At 45.4% G+C, this 17,732-nt stretch overlaps 1 protein-coding gene across 2 annotated transcripts in view; it reads left to right on the top strand.

The window, feature by feature from the left end:
- The window catches only part of Pip4k2a (phosphatidylinositol-5-phosphate 4-kinase type 2 alpha), a 161,226-nt gene that overhangs the window by 81,793 nt on the left and 61,701 nt on the right, over positions 1 to 17,732 (top strand). For both annotated transcript variants that reach the window (XM_051151265.1, XM_051151266.1), the window contains exons 2-3: positions 13,451 to 13,548; positions 16,085 to 16,181. In XM_051151265.1, coding sequence (XP_051007222.1) covers positions 13,451 to 13,548; positions 16,085 to 16,181 — 195 coding nt within the window. The remainder of the gene's footprint in view (positions 1 to 13,450; positions 13,549 to 16,084; positions 16,182 to 17,732) is intronic.

Here is a 17,732-nt window from a genome sequence, read left to right on the forward strand (position 1 = left end):
TTAGATAAAATTTGAGTTGCTTCTCAGTTTGCTTGCTTGCTTTTTCCTTACAGTGCATTTGCACATGGCTGAAATAATTTTAGGCTTAAAAATGTGACCAACCCCCCCCCCAAAAAAAATAACTAGTTCAGCATACTACATAGGAAAATTCATAATTTAGTTAAGGTTTTTAAATAGAAATTGAGGGAAAAGAAACCCTCATAGTATAATAGCATGATTTATATACTAAAAGTTCACCCCTATAATCATTGGATATCTTTCTAAAGCTAACTGCTAGTTTGCGTGTCTGGATGTGAGCGTGCCCACGCGCGTGTTGCAGAGATAGACCCCCAAGGACATCATGCATGCTAAATGCGCACTACCACTGAGCTTTCACCCCCTTGAAGTAAGTTTGTATCCCACACCTTTGAAGGTTTGAAACTCCGTGAATGGCTGCTCCCACAAGCCCACAGGAGGCGAGCACACTGGACTCTTGGTTCTTATTAAAATGCCAGGGGACTCTGGTCTTGCTGGAAGGGATGCGGTAGGCTTGCTAGACCACGGACCTGGGTACCGGCCTATCGACCTCTCGGGAGTTTGATTCTCCTGCTCCTTCTCACTGCCTGAGAAGTGCTGTTTTCCCTCTGCAGTTCCCAACCGCTCTGCTTGGTGAGAAACATCACACTTCATGTTAACCAGGGGGAAAAAGAGCCTCATGGGAAAGGGCTTGACACTGTTTAGGTAGGCTATGTTGCCCTGACCACATTGGCAGTGTCACACTGTGGGCTCTCTGTCTCCCATGTGCCGACTCCATGCCCAGGAAAAGAGTGTGTTAGAAAGATCCAGGAACTTCTCGTCCCCTGCAGCCGGTACCACACTTTCTGTTTCCCACCCAGGGTCAGATGGGTAAAGATGTGTGAAAATTCTCAGAACAACGGACTGAAAGATTTGTGTGTGATCTGTGCATACTGGCACGTAGGCTGAGTTGTACTTACATACAAATGCTAATATATACTTTATAGCACATTTGCAAACATTTGAAGTCCAGCTAAATATTTAAATAATTACGACACTACAAAGAAGCTATACCATTTTTCTTCTTTTTTAGTGTGAGTACTGTACTTGTTTAATATTTTTCAAAATTGTGTCCTCATCATGATTTTATTGAAATTTAGTTCTGAGTTCTGTGCAGTTTAATAGCTTCCTTGTTGAAAATTATACATCACGAAAATACATAAACCCAGATAATCACAGAACACTCTCCCCTCCCGTATCAACCCATGCTAGCTGTACTGAAGTTTTATTTTGTTGACTTTCAAATGATATAATTTTATTTTCCTGAAAACCCTCAAATTTGGCCAGGAGGTTTGTGTATCTTTAAAGGTCCAACAGATATGCTCTAAACCAGCTAACAAACGGATCGGAACTCTCTGGCCACATTTCTCATGGGCTGGGTAGGACATTCTGAAGGAGTTACGGACGTAAGAGTTTTCATAGGTGGCCCAAGCGGGCTTGTTTTTGGCCAGCTGGCAAACGTGCAAACTTACAAATGCCTGCTTTTCATGTAACTCTCTTTTCAAAGCTTTAGTTTCTCTCGAGAAGGTGTTACTTTCTGCCTCACTGTGGAGGCTCACCCTTCCCCAGAAAGGAAGTGTAAGGTGTGTTTATGGGGTTTTGCTTCTAGATTGCTTTCTGCTGAGTGGCACCTGTGGGGACTGACAAGGTCACCAGTGTCTAAAGGAAGCGCCTGACTCATCCCCTAAATTCTACAGTGTTAAGGGCTGTACTCCGGCTTTTCTCTGAACTACACACATAGCCAGTCTTCAGCTGTGGCAATCACTTAGGAATGCCAGGCCAGGGAATTGTTAAGGTCAACTTAACTTTGGTGCAACTATGAAGCAAGCAAGCGTCCCCAGGGTGTGTGCTTCACTGTTTTTAAGTCTTGCGATACTGACTCTGCCTGGAGGGCATCTGCCAGCAGGAGGTATTGGTTGGCAGAGGGACTCATGGCAATTTGGTCTCACACTGGATTTTGTGCATTTAGCCATTTCTACCCTGATAAGAGTTGAGCTTTTCTCTAGTGTCGTGCCAAGATTGTGGTGTTTGTTGTGTGTTTGTTGGTTTGTTAATGTTTGGACTTTTGCTGCTAATGCCACCTTGTATGAAGCCTATGGACATTAACCACAAAATTGAGTAAAGTTGGTTTAGTGCTACATGAAGCATGTCATTGACAATTCTCTAGTCACCGTCTTTAGACCCTCATGCCCAAACTTTCTCCAAATCCTCAAGAAAGATACAGTGTGCACTTGCGGGGAGAGTTATCGTTAGCAAGTGTAGTTGAAAACCAGCCTATGGTTTAAGTGAAGTCTTTCTAGTCAATTGAGTTGTTCTGAACAACAGCCCTTCCGTACTCCACAAAGCGCTTAGCGTTTGGATTGGTTGATGGAGGGGACACACCCAGGTGGGCTCCTCCCATCTGCACAGGTCAGTGCTTACTCAGGTTTAGTGGTAGCTCGGCTCTGAGGTTTCTTTGTAGATATCCCTTTAAGCACTTGCCTGCTTTGTTGGGGTTTGTGTCAGTCAACTAAAGATGAGCACCAGTGTAAATCTGAGGACCTAGGTACTCCAAAACTGTTGAAAACACTGCACAAAACATGAGCAAAGGCTTGGTACATTTCACACACACGCACACACACACACACACACTTGTGGGAAAAAAAAGGTCAGCTTGATGAGTTCATATTCACACCAGTTCTGGGTGGATGGAGGGTGTTGCTTATTGGCTGGTGGGTGGATGGCCAGGCAGCCTTTGCAATATTGCCCACAATGGGCATTTTTCTTTGAGGAATCTATTCCCCCAAGCCAGAGGACCAGGAGTGCACCAGTGTCCCCAAGGGGAGTGGCCTGGACTGCAGGGTAGAGGGTGAAGGTGCAGTCCCAGGGGCTGGAGTTCAGGTTTTGTTTACTCCTAGGCCCAGCTGGTACCTGGTTCTCAAACCCAGAGCCTCTTGGGTCCTGGTCTCAAGAAATCAACCCTGTCTCTGCCCCTGGGATGCCAGCTGTGACAGGGCAGGTGCCCAAGCCCTTGTGTGTTTAGGAGGCAGTTGCCTCTCTTTGGTCAGTTAAAAATCCTCTGCTTAGGAGCCTTTCTGTCTTTTAGACTTCTCTGAGATGTCTCATTTTCTGCTGTCCTACCATTTTCTTTGTCATGGGGTTGGGTTTTTTGTTGCTTTTGTTTTGCTTTGTTGTTGTTGTTTTGTTTTTCATCCTTCACCTAGTCTTTCGTCATCCCAGTAGGATTTCTGGAAGGGAAAGAAATGAAAATGCAGCCAACTCATCAACTGTAAGCAGGAGTGCAGGGAGAACACTCTTAGCAGCACAATGGTAGCTTTCCTCATGCTGTTCTATGAGGCTAATCTTGGGTTGCAAAGCTGTCTGTCTGTCTTCCTTCCACTCTGTGCTTGGAAAGGAAAACAGAAGTCTGGCCTAAGTGACCTGGAATCCAAACTTCCTCCCTGGAACTTAAGCACTAGTCCAGCAGTGAAATCTATTAAAAGTTATTCCCTAGAAGAAAAAAAAAGGGCCAAACTGTTCAAACCTGTCCTTCCCCATCACCTGCATGTTTGATGCACATGTAATTGGCATGCTAAAATGCATGGCTATCTTGCATTGTGTACTTTTTTTAGCACATGTTTGGCTCTCTAGGATGCCAATGGGACCACTGTGTGACATCTTCTGCATGGCCAGTGGCACTCCGTTCCCAGAGGGCTTGTGAGAGTTAGGAACCCTGCCTAAATGACCCCCACTGTCTAATCCCTGACAGAACCCACCCTCACAGGGCTTTTTGGGAGTGTGTCCTCATTACAAGATGAATTAATAAATTATTTGAGTATATCAGATACCGACTAAAAGGAAAGATACGTTCTCTCGAAACTTTCCAGTTTCATCTCCTAGAGTCTGGATAATTGCTAGCATTCATGTCTCCTAGAATGGAGAGCTCTAGTTCAGGGATACCCACCAAGTGTTTCACCTCTGCATTTGGACAACTTCAGTTGCAAGTATCCAAAACCTCCCTTCTCCTAGCTGAAAGGGTAGTTATGTTCCTCACTTTTCTGGTCACTGTGACTATGATTTGGTTCAGGTTTTCACCAAGTTTGGTTTGTCATTGGAAGAATAGGACTGGGAACAGAGGTGGCTATAGCCTGCAAAGGCCCAGCCTAGTGGCCTTTGTCCTTCAGCTTAGGTGCCACATTCCAGGGAAGTTCCACAATGTCTCATCACAGTGACACCAGCTAGGAACCAAGACAGACAAGTGAGCCTATAGGAGACATTACAGATTCAACTTCTCTATCAAGAACAGCGGTTTCTCAACCTTCCTAATGCTGCGGCCCTTTAATACAGTTCCTGGTATTGTGGTAACCCCCAACCATAGAACTGTTTTGTTGCTACTTTATAACTGTAATTGTGGCACTGTTACGAACCATAATGTTAATATCTGATATGCAGGCCATCTGACAGGCAACTCCCAAAGGTGTCCTGATCTCAGTTTGAGAACTGATGATTTGGTAGGATGGTGAAGGAAAGCTGGTCTGCCATCCAGGGATTTAAATAATTTTTGAATCATTGCCACATGGTTCTTGTTATTTCCTTGGTTCTACCCAGTGCCCTTCTAGAGGCGGCTTGTTGAATGAGGCTGAAGATACGAATACAGGCAACGGCAGGTGTGTGATCTGGCTGCCTAACAAACCTGGGTGAGCGTCACAGGATGACCTTCACAGTGATCATTCAGGAATTAGGGAAAGAACTGTGGGGAGAAAAATCACTTTTCGATTCATTTGAATTTGGGGGACTGTTTCAGCAAGGTGAAAGAAACACTGGGTGTCTATACTGCCTCAAAGGGTGAGCAGTCATCCAGTCAGGACACTAGGGACTGATGGAAACTGCCCAACAAGGGGGTGCATCCCTGCAGCCACTCACACCAGAGATAGGACACAGGGTCTTGCCATGTCATCCCTACCTGTCCTGAGAGAAGGCACAAATCCAGATTTGTGTTTCAATTTTCTGAAGTCTGATAAAGATAGGCAGTTAATTCAAGCACTTTTCAAATCACTGAGGCCCCCCACTCACCCAAAAAAGCACATGAATGACATCTCTTCTCACTCATTTTTTTTTAAATAATTTACTTAATTTTATTTTAGTGTGAGGATGTCAGAGCCATTGGAACTAGGATTACAGACAGTTGTGAGCTGCCATGTGGTGGCTGGGAATTGAACCCGGGTCCTTTGGAAGAGCAAACAGTGCTCTTAACCATTGAGCCATCTCTCCAGCCCATTTTTAAAAGCATCTCTCACTCATTTTTAAAAGCATAGCATGAGATCCTGAACAAAGCAGGTAGGACCAGTTTCAGTCATGGGTCTCCAAACTTGAAGGCTAGGGTCCTTCTCAATGGGCCACTTTATAACACTTGTTTTAATTGGCAAAGTCTTAGGTTTTTTGTTGTTGGTTGTTGTTGTTGTTTTGGTTTGGTTTTTGGTTTTTGGTTGGTTGGTTGGTTGGTTGGTTGGTTGGTTTTTGTGCACATGCCCCTGTAATTCTGGCCTTCGTTCAGCAACTTAATGTTGGATTCTGTGTTTTATGAGTGGTAAATTTTAACACAGATTTATTCTTTGGGTTGGTAGTGGGCCAGCCAGAGAGGCCTGTCCATCAGAACTCTCTGGGGTTGGATTGGGGAGATGGCTCAGATAAAGTGCTTGTCTCAACAAGTGTGAAGACCTGCATCCAGAGCCTACATAAAAAAGGAGCACACAGTTATAATCTCTGTGCTGGGGCAGTTGGGCACAGGAAGAGCCCTGGGGCTTACTCCCAATTAACCCAGCCTACCTGACAAGGTCCAGAGAGACCCTTTCCAAGAAAATACACTGGATGGCTCCTAAGAACTGACACGAGAGGTTGAACTCTGTATGTGAATTGTATAGCTACAATGTGCAAGCAGGCAAGCGAGTGCACGAATGCATGCACACACCCACACACGCATGCACGCATGTGTGGAGGGAGCAGGTGGAGAGAGAACTTTGATGATAGGAGTTCTGGGTACTTTGTTGCCGGATCGCAGAACTTGTGTTTGTATTATAAATTCTTTTTTTTTTTTTATTAATTTATTCTTGTTACATCTCAATGTTTATCCCATCCCTTGTATCCTCCCATTCCTCCCCCCCCCCCATTTTCCCATTATTCCCCTCCCCTATGACTGTTCCTGAGGGGGATTACCTCCCCCTGTATATGCTCATAGGGTATCAAGTCTGTTCTTGGTAACCTGCTGTCCTTCCTCTGAGTGCCACCAGGTCTCCTCCTCCAGGGGACATGGTCAAATGTGAGGCACCAGAGTACGTGAGAAAGAGTAAGCTTCTAATCCAGAGTTTAAATACTGCTGCTGCTGTATTTGTTTTCATTTTAACCAAGGGCCACTGTTCAAAAAGATCGACCTAGTTGTTCTTAATCAAGAAGAAATAACCCTGTAAGTGATTACTTTGGGATTTTGAGTTGGCTGGTGAAGGAACAGAGCCTTTTGTCTCTGCGTATGCGGCAGCTTTGCTGTCGGAATAACTTCGCCAGACCTGTCAAAGTGAAGCCCGGTTTTCTAGACACTGGCAGGCAGCTCATGCTTGGATCCTGTCTTCTGTTGCGTCTGCAAACACAGAAACGTCAGCTTCAGAAAATGAATATTGATGGAGCAGCTGTAGAAAATTGACCTCTTGCCCTCTGACAAACAAAACTACACTTGGCAAACATCTTCAACTGCTCGTCCTCTCTACCTCTGTAATTGGCTCTAATTTGCTATGCCCGCTGCAGGGAAACCTCAGAACTTTCAAGCTGTTCTTCAGTTTGCAGTGTCAGCTGTAATGAGAGCCACTCCAGCCCCAGTGTGGGCCACATGCCTGTGTCCGAGGGCTTTTTTTTCTTGTTGTTGTTGTTTTGTTTTGTTTTGTTTTTCAAAGTTCTTAATTGTTTCAACCTATGTCCATGACAAGATTTTAAGAAACATTTACAAATAATGTGCAAATTATTGAAGCCTTTTTTTTTTTTCTTCTTGCATGGAACTTAACCAGTTACAAATGGGTATCAAAATGATACTAAAAATTCTCCCCAAACTTAAGGTAGTGGGAAAAATATAAGAGAAAAACATGTTCTTTTTCTTTTGATTTCGTTTTGTTTTGCCCTACTCTCTTCTGCTTTGTTTTGGTTTTGTTGTTGTAGCAAGAATTCTTCTGTGTTACCCAAGTTAGTTTCAAACTGCTGGGTTGGGTCGATTGGAAAAATCATCAGAACCTTCAAAGCTTTAAGTCTCTTTGGTCTGTTCTCATCACCCCACACCCCCAGCCTCACTCATACACACACACACACACACACACACACACAAAGTGTAGATGGCTCAAAAAACAACATGGGGGTGGAGAATATTGATGGTGTTTCTATGTCACACCAGGGGAAATGTTTTCTTAGAAACACACCCAGGGTCATTTCGGGGAGAATCAGTGAAAGTACCCATCTGTGTATGCATGAGTGGGTAGAACAATCTGGAAGTTCCAGTCCCTGCTATACCCTATAAATACTGTTTTCAGTCATTTCTTAAGCAAATGAACCTCAGGGCAGAAAAACACTTAAAGTAAATGATTTGGTAGGAAAATCTTTGTATGCTTCACCAAAGAGCTGCAAAGGGATTTCTTTTAGGGCGAGTTCAGTAAGTAGAAAGTATTTCTTTTCAAGCCGTGGTAATGGAAGGGCCCGTTCGTTATTTAACCGTAACAGGGAACTCACCACGCTGTCTGTTGTGGAGTCAGGAACCTTCTACGGAAGCCAGAAGCAATAAAAAAAAACCCAGGGTGGGAACTCTGGTGTGGCACACTTATGAAAATCAGTTACTAGTAACCCAGCATTCCAAATAACTGTGTCGAGTTACGCGTGGCAATTCTCCCTGCTGGCTCTCTGCTCAGCTTGGATCCTCTGGGCTTATTTTGTCCCAGGTACCACCTATTGAACTGTGTGGGGGTTTTTTTGTTTTTGTTTTTGTTTTTCCTGAGACAGGTTATCTCTTTGTAGCCTAGGCTGTCCTGGCACTGGCTTTGTAGACCAGTCTGTCCTCGAACTGAGCGATCCACCTGCCTCTTCCTCCCAAGTGCTGGGATTAAAGGTGTGCCTGCTTGAACTGTGTTTAAAGTAGCCATCCAGTTTGATTCTCTTGAGCTTTGGAGGAGAAAAGATGGCCATCCCCAGGTCCTTCCCACTGTCCCATCCTGTTGCCACCCCACACCCTCCCTCCATCTCAGGTAGACTTGGCTGCCCCTAACACTTCCTGTGTGTCCCCCGCCCTTCCCCTGGAAACTCTTGATAGTGCAGCCTACAGCTGCTCACACCAGAGGCCGGCTTTAACTCGGTGAACCCTGATTTATATGTCTCCGTATCTCCTCTACATATGAAGGATTTTGAGGTTTTGATCCTTTTTTTGTTTCTTGGGTTGAATTAAAACCATTTGCTAAACAGGTGAGGTGGCACACCCCTGTAATCCCACAGGGAGGTGAATCTCTGTTAGTTCAAAGACAACCAAGTTTATGTAGTGAGTTCTAGACCACCAGGAGCTACGTAGTGAGAACCTGCCTAAAAACAAGCAAACAAAAACAAAAATAAAAGCCAAAAAACATTTGTTAATTATCTATTAGTCTAAAAACAGGATGTTTAGAGTAAATGTATCCAAATTAATGATGCCTCACAATTTATAAGCATATCCTTGGTTTGACTTTAAAGTATATATTAGGTGTATATTTTTCTTAATGCCTCAGCATGAAACAGCTTTATGGGGATATTTTTATGTACCTTAATTGTGGCATATTTCTTGTCCAGAATCTGTGTATTGGTCCCATTTGCAGCTCAGTTGCATGCTTGCAGTGTGAGTTTGCATACAAGAATAGCACTCAGGCCAGTCATTCACCTCACAGAAAAGAGCAAACCTGCACGGGAGAGAACCTGGAGCATTTCGCCGAGAAGGCAGGCCACCTTTTCTAAGCAGAGGCCTCTGTTAGGAACAGGAAAAGTCCACACAATGCTACAGTGCACTGAGTTAACCACAGTTCCCCCATGAGGTACAGGAAAACTCAGGCAGCTGTGTGTGATTAATAATTGCTGTGGATACGGATTTTGCATCTTTGAATGATAACTGTTTATGATCCGTTCAGATTTGAATGCAGACTGGGTGACTGAGTGACAAGCACCGTCTGAGCAATGGCAACAGTTGAGTGACAAGTCCCAATTCAGAGTGTGTGGGTGAAACCACAGCTGGTCTAATTATAGACTTCAGTACATATTCAATTAAGCACGCATTTACTATTGATTTACGTTTTGGGTTTTTTTTTTTTTTTTAAAGAAATTCTTTGGAAGCTTTTTTTTTTTTTTAACACAGCAGAGGCATGGACTTTAGTTGGGCTTTTTATGGCTCCTAGCTGTGAACTCTCACCCTCTGGGCTGGCAGGAACATAAAAAGATCCTGAGTTTGGGAAAGACAGCTAGTTGCCGTGGCTGTCTTGACTACATGGGCTGTATTCCAGATGCAGCTTGACCAGTTAGTAGGAGAGGCTGACCTCACTAAGCCTGGATTTCCTTATGTGGGAAGTGGGAATAATGACAGGACCTACACCACTGGGTTATAAGACACTGTGTCCAGAGGGGTCAGGGTGGCATTTGCCAGATGTCTGTACGTAGTCGCTAGCTGTGACGTTAATGCCAAATATTAAAACGAGTTCCGACAAAGCTGAGCTGAGACAAGATATCTCTTTGACCCTCTTCCTCCATCACCAACCATACTTTGCCAGTTTCCCCCACCCCCACCCATGCAGCCCTGCCCCCCAACCCTTGAATTACTATAATACGGTCTGGTCATTTGGTCATTTGGAACTAACAAACCTTTGTGCCAACACTCCCCACCCTGCCGTAGCCTTGCTTCTATTGATGTTGACAACAGAGATCTTTCATCTCCTGTCACGTGTGAGGTCTGGGCACTGTTAGTCTCCTACCCAATGGCTCAGCAGAGAGACAGTGCTGAGCAACACCTGTGTTTCAGGGGGGCGACTGGCACGGCATAAACAGGACTGCAAGGTTGTTCACAGGGTATGGGGAGACCCAGCCGGTGGCCCCTCTGCATGGATATATGTGCGACATACTGAGCTGTGTAAGATAGGGAATATGACAGTCTATCCAAGCAGAACAAAAGTGGCTTTACCGGAGTGGTTTGACGACCACAGTACTCCCGAGTATGAAAGCGTTACTGCCTTTCTGTTGTAAGAGTTCATTAAACATTTGCCATCCTGTAGAACGTGCCCTGAATAAGTAACCAGTGCTTTCAGTTTGTTTAGCTCCACTCTTAATAATTCAGCTCCACTCTTTCCGTGAATGAAAAACTACCTGGATTTTATAACATATGCTTATCCCTAAGGGATGGGGGCTGTTCTTCCAATATAGTAAGGGTTAATACAAATCTTTATGTGTCATTCCATGAATATTATATAGCCTACATATATTTATATATGTGTGTATTCTCAATGTAAATATCTATAAAGACAAAAATTCATTCTTAAATACTGATAAGGACTAAGTGTGTAGTTCAGTGGTAGCTACAGTACTTGTCTGATATTCACAAGACCCTGAGCTCCATCCCAGCCCCACAAAATAATAATAATAACAACAATAACAACAACAACAGCAAAACCAGTAGCAGCAGCAGCAACAACTACCCACTGTCAGTTTTATTTCCAATTTGGGGATGGGCCACATAGACTAACTGGACTAGAGTAAAATGCTAAATCAAGAAATAAAATTTGTTTTTCTTTTTTGAGACGGGGTTTCTCTGTGTAGCCCTGGCTGTCCTGGACTTGCCACCACCATGCCTGCCTCAAAAAATTAAAAATTTTAAACTTCAACACCTACTCTGTAAGCTCCAAGCTAGGAGCCCCACATGAATTCCAGAAGTTAGCAAAAAGGATTAGTTTCCTCATCTGAGATGGTAACAGGTCGTCATTGCCTGTGATGCGCTGTGATTCTGAGCTATAAGCAAGCATACCTTTCAGAGTGTGTATGGATGGTAGGGTCATGGCTAAAGGGCGTAAAGTCGCCCGGGAAGTTGAATGGACTTTCCTTTTCCAAGCTATGCTGAAGTTAATGCATTTCAGTAAAGCTGATAAACGAAAACTGGCCTTCTTATACACAAAAAATGGAGCGTTCCTACAGAAAAAAATAGAGGCTCAAGACGCGCCATTGGAAACTTATCGATTAATTAGAAGCTGCTTCCCAGTGGCAGATGATGCTTGGGTTCACTGTGTGTTCATGGGTGGTTAATTCACTTAACCCAGAAGTTTGAAGAATAACTTGATAGGGGAGGGAGAAAGGAAATACAAAGCTACTGTAAATGAAAGACAATGTAGAAGAAAGATAAAGTGGCCCAAGATTATCTAATTTAACTCTGTATCAGGCTATCCCTGAGTTATAGGGGCTGGGGGCGGGGGGGGGGGGGAGCTAGGGCTATGGCTTGGTCCGTAAAGCACCAGCTATAACAATCATCAGGACCTGAGTTTGGATCCCTAGCACCCATGTAAAGTCAAGGGTGGCATACGCTCCTGTAACCCCAGCAGTGGGGGTAGTGGGTTTAGAAGGTTCCATGAAGTTCATTGCAGCCAGCCTACCCAAATGGATGATCTTCTTGTCAGTGAGAGACCCTGTCTCAAAGCAAACAAAAAAGTAGGTGGGTGTATTTGAGGAAGGCACTGAGTGTCAGCCTTGGGCCTCATCAGCCACATACCTGCACTAGCAAGGATACATATCACACCAACCCAGCCCCAGCACATACCTAAATGCATAAATATGTATGCACTGACATGACATATGCGCAGCCCACTGTCCCTGCAGCGTGACTTCAACGTCCCTCCCTTCTGAGTCCTCCGAATGCTCAGGGTCTAGAATCAGGCGTTTCTTTTAGCCACGTCAGCCTTGAGTCTTGAGTTCAAGTGTCCTGCACATCGTCACTAGTATGAGTTCCTACATGAGGGATTGTATGACACTGATTTCTCATTTCTGAGTGATGGTCTCCTTGCTCTGCTATCTACCATACTTGGTCAACCAGAGTCTCAGACCTGAAGGGCCCCCCATCTGTCCATCTGTTTCTATGCGTGTTCTCTGAACCAGACTGTGCCAGCGTATACGTAATATATTTCCTCTGACCTCTTCAACTCAACGCCAAGGGACTCTAAGTTCTCTATGGCAAAGCCAAGCCCCGTTTCTTCAAACCTCATTTTCTCCCTTTTTCATCGACAATTTCAAGGCCCTTCTTTTCTCATTAAGCCCCGCCCCCCAGCCACCAACTACAGTTACCTTTGCCTGAAAATGCATTGGAACTAGCATCAGCCTCCAGGCTGCCTTGCAGTAAGGACTGTGTCCTGAAATCATGGTCACTTTCTAAGCCAGTTAATGCTTTAGTATCTCCACCCAAGGGAGAAGCTCCTTGGCTTGTTTGCTTGGTTTTGTTTTTGTGTTTTGGAACCAAGAACCCTTCAGAGTGCCTTCCATCCTACAGGAAGTACAAATGTTTAAAGTGGTTTTTATTGATACCAGCAAGGGGAGAAAATAGCATGGGGATGAACTGCAAAAACAACCAAGAAAAAAAAAATCAAGTTTTCACCATCATGTGTGGGGTCCACCCTTGCCCCTTCCTGAGACATAAAGAAAACTGGACTCTATGCTTTGTCCTCGGGAGCACAACTTTGCTTTTCGTTCTTTTCTTGAGATATCTTCACTGGGAAGCCCAGGCTGGCCTCAAACTTGTCATCTTCTTCTTCAGACTTCCAAGTGACTCTGCTTTTGCTCCTGAGCCCTGCCTAACCCCACGAAGCTGTCTTCTTCCTTCCTGAGTGAAGGTCTCAACTGTCGTGTTCAATCCCCGTTGCAATATTTATGTCTAAACTCAATTCCCGTAAGAAAGGACCACGTGGGTATCATTGTCATCCTTTGGGTGCCCCAAAATAGAAATTGCATCTGTTAATTCAGTGAACACTTACCTCCCAGATGTAAAATCCCTCTTTCTAGGTAAATACTTCATTCACAGAGGAAGTTGTCCTAGAAGCAGACCAATGGAATTCTGAGTTGAGTCTGGAAGACAGATGGAGACTGAATGGGCGTGCTATGCCATTATAGGGACAGATAGCCTTAAGGACCGCTCCCTCCGTTCCTCCGGTGCCACCCAGGCCCAGTGTGGGAGAGAAGAGCCTGGGTGGGAGCTGGGAGGAGTGAAGGTGACAGGAGGAGCGGGCTCACAGTGGGAGGCAGAGGGTAGGCAGGGCTCCTGTGTTCACCGGGCCTCTCTGCAGGTACCAGGCGAAGTCGGGTCATCCTCACCAGGATGGTAATAACCGAGGCTGTTTATTTTGTGTTTTTCCAGATCAATGAACTGAGCCATGTTCAAATCCCTGTCATGTTGATGCCTGATGACTTCAAAGCCTACTCAAAGATAAAGGTGGACAACCACCTTTTTAACAAGTGAGTACTGCTGCGGCCTCTCCGGAGACTACCTTGCCTGGGCAGATAGGACGCTCTGTGACTTCCTGTCATCACTTTTTTTTTTTTGGTGGGTGGGAGTAAAGTTTTGCTGATGAAGTTAATCCTGTGATAAACACAGCCATCTGTCATATTCAGAGAAGCAGCAGTAGGGTCCTCTGGGATACTATCCCTTTGCCATGTGGCATACTGTTTCCTATGAGTATCTTATACATTAAAAGTGATATCCTCATTACTATTCAAATTTTCAGAGCTGTAAACTACTTGGATTGTTTGAGCAGTTGATTATGGACTTCTGCTCTTGTACACAAAGCTTTACAAATAGTGGCTTTACAAATAGAAATAACTACTTTATAAATAATTAAGATGTGTTATCATAAAATATAACTGGATGTCATGTTTGGGTGTCGGTAATGTTCTTCATATGTATGGGGCATCTTTGATGTTATTATGATAGAAAGTCAATTACGTAGTAGTCAGTTTATCCAAAAGCTAGAGATAGAGCATGGCTCTTCCTTCCAAGGGTTCACAGCCAGAGCGGTAGCTAGAAACTGCTACACACACAAATTACTGTCATTCCTGTACAAAACATAGTAATAGGAGGTGTGCACAACTTGTATCCATCATTCTGCGAGAGCACAAAGGAGGGGCAATTTAGTGTGAATGCAGTGAGCCTTGGAGTAACCTCCCATTTCTAGATAAGTATGGAATGTCTTTCCTCCTTTTCTCTTTGTTCTAGAACTAGGGATGGAACCTAGGGACTTGTGTATGCTAGGCGAGTGCTGTACCCCTGAGCCACACCCCAGCCTGCCATGCCCTGTATTAACCATGCTTTTGTTCTGATGCCCATAATACTGTTCCCATAATACTGTTTCGAGGTTGACTTTGTGAGTGTATAAAGCGAGGTATGACCAAGGGGAAGGTTTTCATTGTAGATATGAGAGAAGAGGACAGCCAGAGGCATTGGGAGAGTTCAGAGCAAGGAGAGAAATGGTACACAGAACACGGTCAGCAAACTGAACTGCGCCATGAGAGGGAGGGAGGGACGGGGGAAAGAGTGAGAGAGGAAGAGCAAAGAGAGAAGCAAGGACAGCACCAAGGGTTTGGACAGAAGAGGTTCAAGAGAGAGGCAAGAGTGAAGGGGCCAAGTAAGTACAATGACCAAAATGGCCAGCTTCTGGTGTGTGTGTGTGTGTGTGTGTGCGTGTGTGTGTGTGTGTGTGTGTCTGTGTGTGTGTGTGTGTGTGTGTGTGTGTGTCTGTGTGTGTGTGTGTGTGTCTGTGTGTGTGTCTGTGTGTGTCTGTGTGTGTGTGTGTGTGCGTGTGCGCGTGTGTGTGTGTCTGTGTGTGTGTCTGTGTCTGTGTGTGTGTGTCTGTGTGTGTGTGTGTGTGTGTGGTGGGGGTGGGGGGTGGAAGTCCATGAGCTGGAGAAATTTCGAGCAGGGGTCGGGGAGAGAAGAGCTGAGAGGAGCCACCTTACTGCGTGAGCCTGGAGGCCAGCATGGGCTTCGGCATGCTAACAGGCACCCCAGTTAGCCATTTGGCCTGAGTGTCCTTTGGACCTGCCAGTGAGGAAATGTTCTCCGTGGGAATTCAGGGCTGGGAGCCTTGGGTGTGAGGCAAGCCTTGTTTGACAGCTGCTTCCTCAGTTGAGGTTGGTCTCACAGTTGCGATCGCCCTTTCTTCTTAGTGCCGTCTTCTCCCCTCTTCACTGTGTGCTTCCCCACCCCTTTTCTTTTCTTATTTTTTTATTCTTTATTTCAGACAACATCCTGATTGTTATCCCCTCACTTGTATCTTCCCATTCCCCCCTCCCTCCCTCTTTCACTCTATTCCTCTCCCCTAGGCTTGTGACAGAAGGGGACCTACTCCCCCACCACTATATGATCACAGCCTATCAGGTCTCATCTGGGTAGCCTGCTTCTTCTTCCTCTGAGTGTCACCAGGCTTCCCCACCGAGGGGAAGTGGTCACATAGGGGGCACCAGAGTTCATGTCAGAGGCAGTCCCCGCTCTGCACACAAATGTGGAGAATGCACCATCTGATGGTTAGATCTGATTAGGGGGGTCTAGGTTTACTGCATGCATTGTCCTTGGTTGGTACAGCAGTTTGTGCAGGTCCCCCTGAGTCCAGATCCGCCAGCCTTGATGGTCTTCTTATAGGGTACCTGGACCCTTTGGGTCCTTCTATTTCCCCATCCTCCTATACCTCTCTCACTTGGGAGTCCCAATAACAAGTCCCAGCATCTGCCTCATCGCTTTTCTTAGAAAATGGTTGGTGTGTATAGCCAGGATTAAGGGGTAACAAAGTCCCATGTGGAACATACAGCATTTTTAATATGTCCCTTCTGTCTGTCAGATACGGTCGGGTCGTACCTGGTTCTGTGGAATCGTCTGTGCTGCTTTCTGTGGGCAGTGAAGGCTCACCGGTCCACTGCTATACACAGATGTGAGGGGGCACAGTGAAGCCGGTTAACGTTGTATCTGTCTGGGCCTCATTTTACAATGTGACTCTTGCAGGGAAAACATGCCGAGCCATTTCAAATTTAAGGAGTACTGCCCAATGGTCTTCCGGAATCTTCGGGAGAGGTTCGGAATCGACGACCAGGATTTCCAGGTGAGCTGCTCTTAGGAGATGGGTGTGCTCCATCCAGCAGGGCTTGTATTTCTGTCCTTATGCGTGGGCTTTGCACGCACAGTTGCACTGTTCATTCTGAAGTCAGGCACGCTCTGAGTTAAGGGCTCTCTGTGTGTGGTCTGACTTCAGTGTGCTGTCTGTAGGAAACGAAGTGGGTTTCCATGGAAGGAGACAGAACACTTAGGAGTGCTCTGAGAATGCTTACTTCTACATGCACGCTTCTGCCAGTCACACTGCCTTCTGGCTTCGGGGATTGGTGTGTCAGCACCCATGCAAACATGTGTGTGTGTGTGTGTGTGTGTGTGTGTGTGTGTGTGTGTGTGTTAAATCTGTGCCTTTCTCTTTCAGAACCTCAGGGACTGTGTTCTTGCTAATTTCCTGGGTTGTAAGTGAGCCAAATCTGTCTCCTGCCTCAGGATCGTCATGAGGTGCTTTGTGTCTCATGGCGCTATATTGTAGGGTGGCCACAGCACTCTCTCCACCAGCAGAACCCTTCCGACTTGCACAAGTCCGAGTGTGCCCTCCTTCTCACTTACCATGTGCTAATGGGCTCTCGATTCCCTCCCTGTACTTGTACAGTCTCGCTTTTGACTTTGGAATATGATAGAACTTTTCAAGTGTCCGCTGCTCCCTGGTCAGTTTCGGGTCTGCTTTCTCAGTACTTCCATGTGGCCGGGATAAGACACAAGGTAGCATATACAAGAAAATGTTGATGTGCACTTACAATTTCAGAAAGTTGAACCCGTGGCCGTCAGGGCAGGGGTGCTGGCCTGCAGGCACGGTTGCTGGAGTAGGAGCTGAGAGATCACATCTTGAGACACAAGCGTGAAATAGAGAGGGCTAACTAGAAATGCTATGGGCTTCTGAGACCTCGAAGCCTGCCCCTCAAGATACACCTCACAACCTTTCCCGAACACTTCCGCCAACAGACAACCAAATATTCAAATATATGAGCTTGTTTGTGCCTTCTCTGTTGAAGCCACCACACCTGTTATGGGTCCCCTGGGTGTCAAATAGACAGCACATCAGTAAGCACTAAGAGGTTTTGTGTTTTGTGTTTTGTGTTTTGTTTGTTTCAAAGCAGAAATCTGAATAGTAACCTTTTATTTGTTTTTTGGTTGGCTTGGTTTTTTTTTTTTGTTTGTTTCTGTTTTTCGAATCAGGGTTTCTCTGTGTAGCCTTGGCTATTCCAAACTCACTCTTGTATAGACCAGGCTAGCTTTGAACACAAAGATCTGCCTGCCTCTGTCTCCTAGGTGCTGGGATCAAAGACGTGCGCCACCACGCCTGGCCTGAGTATTAACTTGTTTTAAGTCTTCTCAGAATGAATAAACACCGTCTCTGACTAGCCCTAAATGTAAAGCCTGCATCAAGTGCCACAGTGCCACGCCAGGAGACCTTACAAGAACAGCTTGTTCTATGGTTCCTCTCTTGAGGAATAGGCCCACCCAGGCAAGCTGTGCTTGCTTAGTCTACCTTCCTAAAGATAAGGCTCCCATTCCCCACCCACTTCTGTTAAATGTTTCCAAG

The sequence above is a fragment of the Acomys russatus genome, chromosome 9, assembly GCF_903995435.1.
Source record: "Acomys russatus chromosome 9, mAcoRus1.1, whole genome shotgun sequence".
Lineage (NCBI taxonomy): Eukaryota > Metazoa > Chordata > Mammalia > Rodentia > Muridae > Acomys > Acomys russatus.